General features: G+C 34.7%; 1 protein-coding gene across 1 annotated transcript in view; it reads left to right on the top strand.

Annotated features, from left to right (window-relative positions):
- LRP1B (LDL receptor related protein 1B) overlaps positions 1-14986 on the top strand; it is a 1772547-nt gene that overhangs the window by 1110015 nt on the left and 647546 nt on the right. The window contains exon 21 of the mRNA XM_054562474.1: positions 7782-7964. Within this exon, the coding sequence (XP_054418449.1) occupies positions 7782-7964 (183 nt within the window). The remainder of the gene's footprint in view (positions 1-7781; positions 7965-14986) is intronic.

Raw genomic sequence — 14986 nt, 5'->3', positions numbered from 1 at the left:
TCTTATGGTAGTCATGAAAGATGTTTCCAAAATACATTTCTCTCCTCTTCTTGGAACACAAAATTGTACTTCCTAGAAATTTGCAGTTTGGTGGGACCAGCATGATGGGACATCACCCAGTGTGACTAGATGTAGACAATGAACTGGGATCAGAGGCGATGTATATTATTTCCTCTGTGGCATTCCTCTGATCAATTTTCTTCATAGCATGTACTGCTTTCTGGACTAATCTGGTTCGTGTGCTTCTATAATGATTTATTAAATGCCTACATGCTTTTTTCTCCCTTTAACTAAGTTCTGTAAGAACTGTAAATTATCTTACTCACTGTTCTGTCCTAGTACTTGGAAAAATGCCTGGCACATTGCAATAAGTATATGTTTAAAAAGCAAATGAAGGCATCCCTGAAGCCAAAATACTCTTTTATAAAGATTCTGGAATGAATTTGGTATCTCTTTGCCACTAACTAGATGTGTAGTTATGGGTAACATTACTTAACTTTTCTGATTCCTGAGATCTTCCTTCTTCTTTCCTGGTTTGCAACCAATAGAAAAAACAAGCCCAAGGAGGGTAGACTGCCTCATGCAATTTGCAATTATTGAGATTTTTTATAAAAGACCAAATTTTATCATTACCTTACAACATTACAACAGAATAAAATAAATATTGAATATTATTAGAAAATAAACCAACTAGCTGTACTTTTAATATAAAAATAAATGAGTCTATTGACAGTTTTGATTATAAATATACTGTGATGAGAGGTGTTTATGTTCTTTCATCTAGCATTCCTCTGAACAATTTTCTTCATAACATTTACTGCTTTCTGGATAAATCTGGTTCACCTTTTTTTGATTTTTGAGCTTCTACATGAGAAAGACCTTAAAGAAGGTAATAATAGTACCATGGTACTGAAAGTAGACTCTGAGGTTTAATTATGTCACCTCAAATCTCATCTCTATTACTTCTTATCAATATAACTAAAGTCCATGTGTTGTAAAAGAATGAAACCTTAGCATTTGCAACAGCATGGTTGGACCTGGAGAGTGTTATGCTAAGTGAAATAAGTCAGTCAGAGAAAGACAAATGCCATATGATTTTACTCATATGCAGAATATAAAGAACAGTATAAAGGAACAAATGAGACAGAAACAGACTCATAGATACAGAGTACAGACTGATGACTGCCAGAGGTGAGGGAAGGATGAGACAAAAGAGGTGAAAGAGTTGAGACGTACAGATTAGTACTAACAAAATAGTCATTGGGATGCAAAGTATAACATAGAAAATATAGTCAGTAATAATTTAATAAGTATGTATGGTGCCAGAAATATCAGAGGGAACATTTTGTAAACTATATGATTATCTGACCACTATGGTGTATACCTGAAACTAATACAAAAAAATAATGAATGTAACTATAAGTTTAAAATATTTTACTTATTTTAAGTATATTTTATTCGTTCTGCTATTATGGTTGTCCTGTTTCTTTTCTCCCCTTTATTCCCCTCCATCCTTCACTCCCCTCCCACCAGCATTGCCTCCTTCTTAGTTCATGTCCATGGGTCGTACATATAAGTTCTTTGGCTTCTCTACTTCCTATTCTATTCTTAACCTCCCCTTGTCTATTTTGTACCTACCATTTATGCTTCTTATTCCCTGTACCTTTCCCCTGCTTTCCCCCCCTGCTCCCTCCACACTGATAACCCTCCATGTGATCTCCATTTCTGTGATTCTGTTCCTGTTCTAGTTGTTTGCTTAATTTTGTTTTGTTTTGTCTTGTTTTAGGTTCAGGTGTGCATAGTTGTGAGTTTGTTGTCATTTTACTGTTCATAGTTTTGATCTTTTCTTCTTAGATAAATCCATTTAACATTTCATATAATAAGGGCTTGGTGATGAGGAACTCCTTTAACTTTACCTTCTCTGGGAAGCACTTTATCTGCCCTTCTATTCTAAATAATAGCTTGGCTGGATAGAGTCATCTTGGATGTAAGTCCTTGCCTTTCATGACTTTGAATACTTCTTTCCAGCCCCTTCTTGCCTGAAAGGTTTCTTTGGAGAAATTAGCTGATAGTTTTGTGGGAACTCCTTTGTGGGTAACATTTACTCTTGCTTCTATTGATGTACTTAGATTCTCTCCTTATCTTTAATCTTGGGTAATGTAATTATAATGTGTTTTGGTATATGCTTCCTTGGGTCCAACTTCTTTCAGACTCTCGGAGCTTCCTGGACTTCCTGGAAGTCTATTTCCTTTGCCATATTGGGGAAGTTCTCCTTCATTATTTATTCAAGTAAGTTTTCAATTTCTCGCGCTTCCTTTTCTCCTTCTGGCACCCCTATGATTCAGATGTTGGAATGTTTAAAGTTGTCCCAGAGATCCGTAAACCTCTCATTTTTTGTGAATTCTTGTTTCTTCATTCTGTTCTGGTTGAATGTTTATTTCTTCCTTTTGCTTCAAATTGTTGATTTGAGTCCTGGTTCCCTTCCCTTCACTGTTGGTTCCCTGTATGCTTTTCTTTATTTCACTTTGTATAGCCTTCACTTTTTCCTTTATTTTGTAACCATACTCAACCATTTCTGTGAGCATCCTGATTACCAGTGTTTCGAACTCTGCATCTGATAGTTTGACTATCGCTTTGCTGCTTAATTGTTTTTCTGGAGTTTTGATCTCTTCTTTTATTTGGGCCATCTTGGCACACCCATTATATTATAAAGGGCAGAATATTATGTGTTAGGTAAGGTAGGGCAACCCACTTCCCTGTGTTGTGGCACTTTGTGTGGGAAAGGGATCAGAGAGGGCACAGTGTCACCCTGTGCGACTGCTACAGGGGCACACCGCCACAGGGGAGTGCCTCAGAGAACGCAGCTCTCCCTGAAACCTGAGGGAAACAGGCTGGGGCCGGCTGAGGTGGGAGCAGGGCTCTGAAATCCTCAGAGCCCGTCCGGGGGTTTGTCACAGATGAGGGGGAATAAACACAAAACGTTGCAAACACTTCTCTGTTTGCAGGGAGAGTAAATGGGGCACTTCCCTCCTACTGGGAAGGGCCCCATCGCCCTTTATTCCAAGGATTTTATTGAAAAGCTTATCAGTGGGCTAGGCAACAGGAATGCATATGTACACATGTTACATTAGCGTGTTAAGGTTTACAGAGAATAGATACCTTTAAGAAAACAAGTGATAGGAACTCACTGATTTACATGGGTCCTAGAGGAGATCAGTCTTAACAAAAGAGAATGAAGATAGGGGGAAGCACCTGAATGATAAAGGGTAAGGGGTGTAAATAATGTGAAGGTCCGTCAGAGCATGAGCTGACTAGAGATCTGAGGGAGGAACAGAGCACACTCTAAAGAATTTACCTCTAGGCCTGATTACCCCGGCAACCACCAGGTCTGATTTAGGGCTGTTTTCCCTGCACTGTTTCAAGCCTGAGCCAGGCAAGGGAAGGAACCACTAAGAGATAAGGAGACTGCTTCTCGGCTGCAATGAGGACTCCGGGCGTGTCCAAGCCAAGCCAAGAGGTGTAGGGACCTTTTTGCCCCTTCTCTGTGTCCCCCAATTTTTTATCTGCTGCCTTTATTGGCCCAGGCCTGTCTTAGGTTGCCCCTCTCCTGAGAGGTCTTACCCATCCTTGGCAGGGACCATCCCAAGGCAAAGCAGAGGGGCAGGGGCTACATCCCTGCTTGGGGGAACAGGTCAAGTCGCCTCAGCAGCCTGTTTCTCCAAGGCCTCCTGATTATTTCCAGCCTTGGGGCCCTCCAGCCTGTTGGCAGGGTTACAGCTCCTGAAACCTGGCTGGGCCTTTCCCAAAAGCACAGTGCTCCTTGCTCAGCTCTCAGCCAGCTTTCAGTCATTTCCCTTGCTACCCACAGCAAATTGGGCCTTTCTGGTGCCAATTCCCTCTGGGTGTACATTGTGTACATTCTGGGAACCCGGGGGTCTCTCCAATGAACTCTGCTGTGAGGCTGGGAGTTTCTCCCACCACCTCAACCCCCATTGGTTTTTACAGCCATAGGTTTTAAGGCTTTTTTCCCCCCTGCTAGAACACTGGGCTGCATGGTCTGTCTTGCTCCTCACTTGTTCCTTCCAGTTTCTCTTCATGCAAGTGTGGCATTACAGCTGCTGCCTTGCTTGCTGTGTCCACCAATTTGCTGTGCATCCTCTCTTCCCACCTGCCCGTCTCCACCTCTCCTACCAGTCTAGATGAATGTTTCTTTAACTCCTTGGTTGTCAGACTTCAATACAGTTCAATCTTCTGGAAGTTCTGGTTGTTTTTTGTTTTTAAATGTGTTGTCCTTTTGGTTGTGCGAGGGAACAAAGTGTATCTGCCTACACTTCAATCTTGGCTGGAAGTAAAAAATATTTTTAAAAGGCTATTTGGACATTTATAAAAAAAAATTGTTTTGTGATTTCTGTTTCTGTGAAATAGGATGATTTCAATAAGCAGTTTTGTTTATTTATTTTTAAAAATAATAAAACTCAACAGAAACAGATGGGTGATCCCTTTTCACTGGGTTTTAATCCAATCGAATATAATTAATTTGCAACATATGCAAAATTGGATGCAAGGTGTATGGAATGGTGACAAAGAGAGAAGTTTGAAATTTGTCTTGGCATTTCTCTTGGAGTCTACCATAGAAATCAAGGAAAAGCTCTGAATCCCTTCCACAGGAAGAAGACATGTGAATCAACACAAAATACCATGTATAGTTTTTATATTTTATAAATCCTTAAAACTTACCTATGAATTTCTTAAATATACAGACATTGGAATACAAAACTTAATCCTAGATAATTTTTTTAAATAAAGTAAGTCTTTAAAAAATTATGGGTATTAGTAGATGAAGCATAAATAGGAAGTCAATCCAGGTTGGGAAGAATAATATAACCAAGAAGAGAAGGTATACAAATAATGACTTGTGTGAGCATTACAAAGAGGAGAATTGTATTACCATTTAGATTGGAATGTTTTTAATGATATATTGTATTTCCTTCCTCAGACTATACCCTCATTTTAAAGCTATTGCAATTGCATTGTTGTGCTACCCCCACTATGAAATAGAGGTTTAGACATGGGTAGCTTAAAAAGAAAAAAACTGAGTAAATTCACCTTGAATCACAGATAGGTAAACCAAACAAAACCAAAGGTAACAAAATGTAAATAGAATTTTAACCCATCTCAGAAATAATTGCAAAGAGAGAAACATGATGAGTTTGAGAACTATTCACAAATATCCATAAAAATGACTCATCATGAAGATAAACTAATTTTTACAAGAGAGTAATATTAGTATCATTATTAAAGCAAGAGTGAATTAAAAATATTCCACAGCTTTCCAGAAATCGATATTAAAAAAAAATGTAGTGAGCAGTTGCCCTACTACCCACGTAAGGGGAAAAAAGCAAGAGAAATGAGTATCCTTTTAATGATAATGAGTATCATTATAACAGGGAGCTGTTAATACAGTTTAGCCTAGTCCTACGTGAAGTGTGTTGTGTTGTTACTTTGCAAGGATGGTAGCCTAAGAAACTTCTTACTTTTCAAGGAACTGGGATATCTAGATCTTTAAAGAAAATTTTCATATTTTTAAAGGTTAAGAGTTTAGTTGCCAAATTGAATATATTAAGGGACAGATTCAATATGGAAGCTGCCAGTCTTCTCTCTCATTTTAGAAATGGTAGGAAAAAAAATCAATAGACTCTATTCCCATTGCTCTTTGTTTGAGATTGCTGAGTGAGAAATACCTGAATTATAACTTTATATGTTGTTGGTTGAGCTCATACTACAGGTTATAAAATTCAGCTGAGTTAAGGTTTGCTTCATTTTGTTTTCAAGGAAGGTTAAATATTAAGAAAAAGAACCAAAGACCATTGATTGCTGCATAAGAGTTGGCTTCTTCACCATAGAATTACTCACAAAGCTGAATGGGTCTTGGGACTTCATTTGAATTTTCTCCTTTCTTTTTACTGAACACTGAAATCACATAGAATTTTCAAGTAACCTTTTAAAAGATCCTAGACTTGGATACTTGCAATATCTTTTTTAAATTTTTTTTTTAAATTACAGTTTACACCCAGTGTTATTTTATATTAGTTTCAGGTATATAGCATAGTAGTTAGACAATCATATACTTTACAAAGTGTTCTCCCTAATATTTTCAGTACCCACTTAGGACCATACATAGTTATTACAACATTATTGACTATATTTTCTATGCTGAACTTTACATCCTCATAACTATTTTTTAAAATAAAATCAGCCCCAACATGTTTTACCATGGCACTGGTTAAGCCACACTGTTAAGTAAGGCACTCTCCAGAGACTAAATTAAATATAGTGGGGAATTGCTATATCACATTCCACATATATCTTTCAAATGCATAGATACTCTATCTTCTTTATCAGTTGTGTGTAGAGACTCATTTTGTTTTAATCGAGAGTCTGCGAAAGTCAGAATAATTTGGATGACTACGAGTGTAGAAAAAAACAAGTGTCTGGTTTTGCAAAGTACTTCAAAGCCAGCCTAAACTCAGTGACTTCTCTGGAAATCTGGTATGATTATTATATGTTCTTAATAGTAGTTACTTTTGAAAATTAGTTCTACAGGTTTTCTGTGAATTTGAACTCATATTTTCTACCAACAGATTCACTCATGCTTTTTCTTGCTTCTGCAAAGATACTTTTTCTTTTTTCTTTTTTTTTAAATTTTGTCATTGCTCTCTAGGAATACTTGGGAAGTAGAGTTCAGAGTCAAGTCATTTTTGAACACCTTTATAATATTGTATCAACTGACATATTATACTTGTTAAACATCCTTAAATTAAAAACAAACAAACAAACTTAGGAACCAAACTGTATTTGTTATAGTAAAGCTTTGGTATATAAAAATATATACTAAAATCTTTATTTTACAACAGAATTTAAAGATGCTGGTTACTATATCTCATAATATTACTTAATATAACTTAGTTATAATAAAAGTATTTCATTGTACTATGAAACATTTATATATCCAGCATTTTTATTATCCTTATTCTCAATAGCTTATGCTTACCTGAATATTTTAACCTATATTTTTAGACACCATGTTTTGAGAAATGGAGTTATCTGGGTACTATATAAATTATTAATTGATAAATTGACTTTCAATGTATAGTGCTTCATTAAAATCTTATGTGTCTGGTGTCATTTTGGATATGAAAACTTATATCCTAAAAAAAATTGTGTTTATTGAGGCCATTTCTGTTTGTTTTTCAAATTTTTGGATGTTACTCTTTAAAGATCTTATTAGCCAGAACATACTTATTATTTATTTAGGTACCTCATAAGAGTTCAAAAGAAATTACCTTGAGAAGTGTCAAAAGATGAACCAAAGTCATATTTAGAATAGAATATGAATCCTCTTTTATGTGTCAAAAAGAAAAGCCCTTCAAAGGTCTCATTTTTAAGAGATTAATTAAAATCAGAACAATATTTACACATTATCATTCTTGCTTTTAACCTTTTTCCTAATGTATGTGGCATTTTGAGAATTTCTGTGAGAAACAAGAAACATTATTTTCTCTAATCATTAATAATTCTAAAATAAATCTGAAAACACTAGAGCATATTGTAACTATTAAACAACTGTTTAATAAAAATAAAAAAAGTATGATATAGAAAGTAAATGTATATTCTCTTTACCATCACAATAATGGCAAAAGAAAGAAAACATTATTAGGTAAAATTATAATTTTTCTCCTGTCCTCTCCCCTCTACCTCTCTTTCTCTCATTTCTATTTAAGAGATTCGTTCTCCCGCTGGTTGTAACGGAAATGAATTTCAGTGCCATCCAGATGGAAATTGTATTCCTGATCTGTGGCGTTGTGATGGGGAAAAAGACTGTGAAGATGGAAGTGATGAAAAAGGCTGCAGTGGTACCTTGCGATTGTGTGATCACAAAACCAAGTTTTCCTGTTTGAGTACAGGTAAGCAGTGTGCTAGGTTCAGCATTTACCTTGGGTTTCTTGGATGTGGCATCCTTCCAGCCCATTCTCAATCCATTTCTCACCTTTGTAAAACATATCCTTGTATTTCTTCTAAGAGGTGTGCTCACATTCTGTGTGTAACAACAATCGCTAACATCTTTTGTCCATCACAGCTCTAAGAATGTTCTCTGCATGAACTTATTTCATTATGCCAATTCACAATGAGAAAACTGAGGCCCAGAGAAGATATAACTTTCTCGAGTTGAAAAAGTCAAAAGAAGTTTTACCTTGCTCATTCTCAGAAACAGCATGGCATAGTTGGGATTTTAAACGAGGCAATCTAGATTCAGAGTCCAGAATCTCAAGGTCCAGTAAGAAAACCACAGCTAAACCCATGGACAATCTTCCTCTTTCCTTAATAAATTCTCACCATAAAATTTAATGCAGATGACAAGAAAGGAAAGACAAAATTATATACATTTATTTTCAACTAGTTTTCTAAATGGTATTGTGCTGTTTCTGGATTCCATTAGGATGAAGGTGATAACTATCTTTTGAACCTTTGATTTGTTTTGAAAGAGTTGCTAAGGCTTTCATTTCTTTGTTTTATGAAGGTATTCTATTATTATGACTTCTCCATTTTATTTCTTAAAGCAATAGATTTTACCTGACATGATAAACTAACTTACTTCCCTCTCTATACCACATGTGATGAGTTGAGAAAAATGGATTACAATGAACTATTGTGGTATAATTAGTGAAATAGTTAATATCATCAAAATAACTCATGGCAATACTTTTTATACATTTCAGGATTATTTGTGAAAAATCTCTGAAAATTTTTTTAATGTGAAATTAAATTGCTTTTTAACTCAATTGCTTTCGAGTTACTTAATTATAAACTCGTAGTAGTTTATTTTACTCCCTATTAAGTATTTGAAGCAAAAGGTAAAACAAAAGTTATCACAGCTGTGATAAAGCAAACACTCAGGAAACCACATGGTCCATGGGCATTTAAAGTTAGAAAAATGAATCGTTTCCTTCCTTTTTTAATAGTTTATTTTATCATATTTTTTTCTATTACCATTTATCCCACTTATACCATCTTCCACCTCCTCCCCACCGCACCCACCCACTTGCAATCACCACACTGTTGTCCTGTCCTTGACTTCTTTGGCTTCTTTCCTTGATCCCTCCACCCTCCATACCCTCCCCACAGAGCTGTCAGCGTACTCTCTACCTATGAGTCCGTTTCTATTTTGCTTGTCAGTTTATTTTGTTCATTAGATTCCACGTGTGAGTGAAATCATATGGTATTTGTCTTTCTCTGACTAGCTTATTTCGCTTAGTATAATGAAGAACATTATGCTAAGTGTTCCTTTTCTTAAACATATCTTCTGATTACAATGAAGACTCAGATAAAGAAAGAAATAATATGTTAACATGGACATAGACTAATAAATATTCCTGAGACTCATTCATAGTGAGTAAGATGTGTTTCCAAAGTGGATATTTTTCCAACACTATTTTTCACAATTTCGTGACTCCTTTCAGTTGTTAAATGAAGAGTCTTAGTTTAGGTTTATTACTTAGAAGAATTTGACTTTAAGTTTAGAAATTATCTTTTGGAACATGTATTGAAAATAGATGAATAACATTAAATTAATGCACATCTGACTAAATAAGTATGTTTTTATTTAATAAACTAATTCTAATGTTGATGAGCCAATTATTTGACTCAGGTTAATATTATTCCAAGCATATATAGTGCATGCTTTTTCCTCTTGTTGCTTCTGGCATTTGCTTGGTTGGGCTAATGTTGCAATGTATCAGATAAAAGTTTTAATACTATATAAGGCATTGGCAAGACTATAGTAAAGCAAAATATGAATTAATATGGAAAATACTGAACTAAAACTAACTGAATATGATATCAATATTTAACACATTTAGAGGTAAAATATAAAACCAGGTAGAAATTTCTTCATGAAGAAATCATCCCTGGCTGGTGTGGCTCAGTGGATTGAACATTGGCCTGCAAACCAAGGGTCGCTGGTTCAATTCCCAGTCAGGGCACATGCCTGGGTGGTGGACCGAGTCCCCAGTGGGGGTTGTGTGAAAGGCAACCATACATTGATGTTTTCTTTCCCTCTCTTTCTCCTTCCCTTCTCCTCTGTATAAAATAAATAAATAAAATATTTTTAAAAGCAAAAATCTTTAAAAAAAATTTTTAAATAACTTCATAACAAAGTAAGTATTAAAAGCTATATGTTAATAAAAACTGGTGTGACCATTCTATAACAGACAATATGCAGGAAAAACATAAAAAATAAATAACAAGGTTAATTAAAGTTAATAGAAATTTTCAAGTGCTTATAATTTATTTTATATATGTGTGTAGATATTTTCCAATGAATTCATGCAATAGATTCCTCTGAATATGACACAACTTAAAAAAATAAATCTGAAATGTGAAGAGGATGGCTGATGAAGTAGGGAGAATACATACTTTTTCTTCTACTCGTCTTAGATTCATTGGCTGGGGCTCTGTAAATTAGACTCACAAAAGATAGTTTAACAAGAAAAACCCCCCAGAATTTTATTAACATATGCATCATGCTTATAAGTGGGAGAACTCAGTGATGAATAGCTCCAAAGGGTAGATAGAACTTGCACTTACTTAGTAATTTAGCAAAGAAGAGTAAATTTGTAGAGAAGTGACAACACAAAGGAAAATGACTTTGAGTTTCTAGGGATGGCATTGTGGGAAGGTAAATATATAATAAAACATACGAGATAAGGACTGGTTAATAAAGTTTATGTACACTCATCTCAGCACTTGAATTTCCATCTTCTTCTTGGCTATAAAACTTCACTGGGAAAGAAATTTACAGCACTCTGCATTTTTCAGAAGTTTAAGCTTTTAGTCAGGTATGGGAAGCTTTGGGGAGGCTTCTTACTTGAAGCATAAATTAGCATAGTTTTTCTGCTAAAGTGACATATTTTGCGAATGGTATGTTTTGATTCCATATACTATCTTCGGAAAATTGGGTTTGGAGAGAATTTAGGATTTAGATTCTCCATTTAATAATGCTGTTACTAAAACATCAGATGTTTGTAAACATCATCATGTAAACCATCTGCTTCTACTTTGATCTGCAGTTTCAGTGTAGTAAACCATGGTGTATCAAAGGATTCATAATTTACATTTAGTATGCATATTAATGTTAGACCTTTATGAGTATAACAGATATTAAAATGAACTGCAAATGAAGCATTGGATTAAAAATATATGCACGTCTATAATCTCTTTGATATTTAAAATTTTGCCATAATTAAATTCTCACTTTTACAAGCTAAAAGACTAAAGACCTTTAATCTACTGAAGAAGTTGAATCAGAGTTCCTATTTACTTTCCAAGATTTCTAAATGTTAACTTGAGCATTTAGAAGTTTTCAATGTAATCAACTTGTATTTGATGGTTAAAGTAGCTTTTCTTTTATACATAACTTGCCATCTTATTAGTGTTAAAATATACACACATTAGTGTTTCTTTATTTTTATGAAGAAGTAAATGAGAACTAAATTAAGGTAAAGCACAATACAATCATTATCATTTAACAGTTTCTACTCTCAAAGAACATATCTTTGCTCAAGAATTATATTTTCCTACATCCAGTCTCTCACACTCCAGAGAAACAGATTGCAGTTATATTACAGTTGGTGAATCAGGAGAAAAAATCTCAAGGCCACCCCTCCTGGAAAAAAATTCAGAAATGCCATTATTCAGATTGGAAAATGAAAAACAGCCTTAAGTACTACATATTGACAGAACGGTTATGGGGTAAATAATTTTATAGCTGTTGATAGGGATTTAAATTTGACCCATCCTGCCCATGTATAGAAATTCATTTAAAGACAAGCAGGAATGTATAAAAAGATATGAAAAAAGATTTTTAATGCATTTTTTACTAACATAAAACTGGAAATAATGCATTGCCCATCAATAGGGGAACTACTCAATAATTACATTTCATTCACACAATAAACCACTTCAATGCCATTAAGAAGATTCAGGGGGAAAATTCATATGAAGATGGAATTTTAAATTCACTCTTTAACTTCCAGTCTCCACTGCTAAAAACACATACAAGTCATAATAAAATATAACAAGAAAAAATGAGAGATGTGCAGCCTTATTAATAAACAAAATATATCTCTGATTAACAGATATAAAACAGAATGCAAAATGGTGAGCTACGTTGAATCTGGATGACTGTTTGGGTCGAATATGAAGGCCAGTAGAAATGAATAGATGTTCAGATCTGTTGGTTAAAGGCACAAAAACCTGTCCCAAAAAATCCTGGGGACTGGAGCCAGGCTCATCTCTGGAAATCAGAAAACAGAATGGGAATCCTTTGTTTTCGAAAGGAGAATAAAAGAAAACAAAACATTTTTTTTTCTTTAAGTGCTTTTAATATGGTGAGCAATATTTTATATCAACCTCAAATTTTAATGTGTACGATCCAACTGGTAAAATACATTCAGCTATCAATCTTTTTTTTCAATATATACTTTTTATTGTTTAAATACATTTGTCTCCATTTTTCCACCATCACTTTCCCCTGCCCCGCTGACCCCACCTCCCACCCTCATTCCTTCCCCACTTTGGCTTTGTCCATGGGTCCTTTATACATGTTCCTCAACTTGACCCTTCCTCTTTTTCTCTGTGTTACCCACCTCCCTCCTTCCCTCTTGTTACTATCAGTTTGTTTTTTCTTTCAATGTTGCTGGTTATATTTTTTTGCTTGTCTCATTGATAAGGGTCCACTCATAAGTGAGATCATGTATCATTTGCCTTTCACCCTCTGGCTTATTTCGCTTAGCATAATGCTCTCCAGTTCCATCCATGCTGTCTCAAAGGCTAGTAGCTCTTTCTTTCTTTCTGCTGCATAGTATTCCATTGTGTAAATGTACCATAGGGTTTTGATCCACTCATTTATTGATGGGCACTTAGGTTTCTCCAGCACTTGGCTATTGTAAATTGGGCTACTATGAACATTGGGGTGCATAGGTTCTTTTGAATTGGTGTTTTGGGATTCTTAGGGTATATTCCTAGCAGTGGAATTGCTGGGTCAAAAGGCAGTTCCATTTTTAGCTTTCTGAGGAAATTCCAGACTGTTTTCCACAGTGGCTGCACCAGCCAGCATTCCCACCAACAGTGGACTAGGGTTCCCTTTTCTCCACAGCAATGCCAGCCCTTGTTGTTTGTTGATTTGTTCATGATGGCCATTCTGACTAGTGTGAAGTAGAATCTCATTGTGGTTTTAATTTGCATCTCCCTGATGGCTAGTGATGCTGAGCATCCTTTCCTATGCTTCTGGGCTCAGTGTGTGTCCTCCTTGGAGAAGTGTCTGTTCAGGTCCTTTGACCATTTTTTAATTGGAGTGTTTATCTTCCTGCAGTGGAGTTGTGTTAGTTCTTTATATATTTTGGAGATCAAACACTAGTCCAAAGTATCATTGGCAAATATATTTTCCCACACAGTTGGCTCCTTTTTCATTTTGCTGATGTTTTCTTTAGCCATGCAGAAGCTTCTTACTTTGATGAAGTCCCATTTGTTTATTCTTTCCTTTATGTCACCCTGCTTTAGGGGACATACTGGTGAAAATATGCTGCGTGGAATATCTGAGAGTTTCCCACCTATGTTCCCCACCAATCCCCTCTCTGATTTTTCTTTCTTTTCTGTCTGTGTTTCTGTTTTCCTTTGGTTTGGTTTGTTATTTTCTAACTTGTTATATGGAGCATTAATTAGGATAAGCCATGCTGCCATAACAAACCTTGAAATCTGGTAGCTTAACTAAATTAAACTTCATTGCTTATTCACATACAATTTTATAAAGTCAAGTAGCCTTCTCCACCTTGTACATATGCCCTCTAGACCTGTAGTTTAAAACTTCACTGGGCAAGGAGAAAAAAAAATCAGAAGAATACTCACGAGAGCTTAGCTGAGTTGGCATGGAAGTGAAATAGTCAATTTTATTCACAGCCCATTGGCTAGAACTAGTTACTTGGCCTCAATCTGGTTGCAAAGCAGTTAAGAAATATAGTAAAGATCAAGAAAAATCAATGGTATTTGTCCTTGTTATATATTCTTAAATAATATATTTTAATGTTTAAAATTTCTTAATATAAATATAGATATTGCAGTTCTTAGAGCAATTTTTAGCCTTTAATAATACTAAAAATATGCTACATGCATAAAATTATTTGAGAGTATGTTTAAATTTCTTAAAATTTTATAAATTGAATTTTAATTACATATAATTTTGGACAAAACATTTTTAATATTACTATTTTTTTCTTTTAATTCTTCTAAATAAAGATGGCAAACTAGTAGAATAAAAATAGAGTGCTTTATTTTATTACTATTTACTCTTCATAATTACTAGATTTATTGTATTATGACCTAGGAGTTTAGCATTTATTATTTCTATTATACTTCTTGAAATTTATTAAAGCTGACTGTGACAACACATGATCATTTAAAAATATTTCATGAGTTTGCTAAAAGAAGAATTTTGCCCTTCCAAGAATACTTATGTCTTTATTGGTTTGACTTAAACATTAATAATTTAGACTTCATACAGCCTTTTAAAATTTTTCTTCCACTTAATTTTTCATGGGCTAACACAGCAATTTCAACCTTTTTCATCTCATAGAACACATAGTCTGTTTATTAAAATTCTATGACACACCAAAAAATATATTACATTTTTTGACAATTTGACAAAAAATAAGTAAAATTTTGATTCATACACCCTGGAAGGCTATTGTCATTTTTTATACTTAACAGACTAAGAGAAAAGAGGTCAGCAGCCCTGACTAAAGAGTCAGGTATTGCATGTATTAAAAATTTTTGCACTGCACCAGTGCTCCGCGACATACCAGTTGAAAACTGTTGGGCTAAAATGAACGAATAAAATTTTTGTCCCTAATAATGCTTTCTCATTGTGCTTTTT

This window comes from Pteronotus mesoamericanus, unplaced genomic scaffold (genome assembly GCF_021234165.1).
Source record: "Pteronotus mesoamericanus isolate MK-2021 breed Mesoamerican mustached bat unplaced genomic scaffold, CSHL_Meso_final scaffold_651, whole genome shotgun sequence".
NCBI lineage: Eukaryota > Metazoa > Chordata > Mammalia > Chiroptera > Mormoopidae > Pteronotus > Pteronotus mesoamericanus.
The sequence above is the reverse complement of the archived record's forward strand: the minus strand, read 5'-3'. Positions and strand labels throughout refer to the sequence as shown.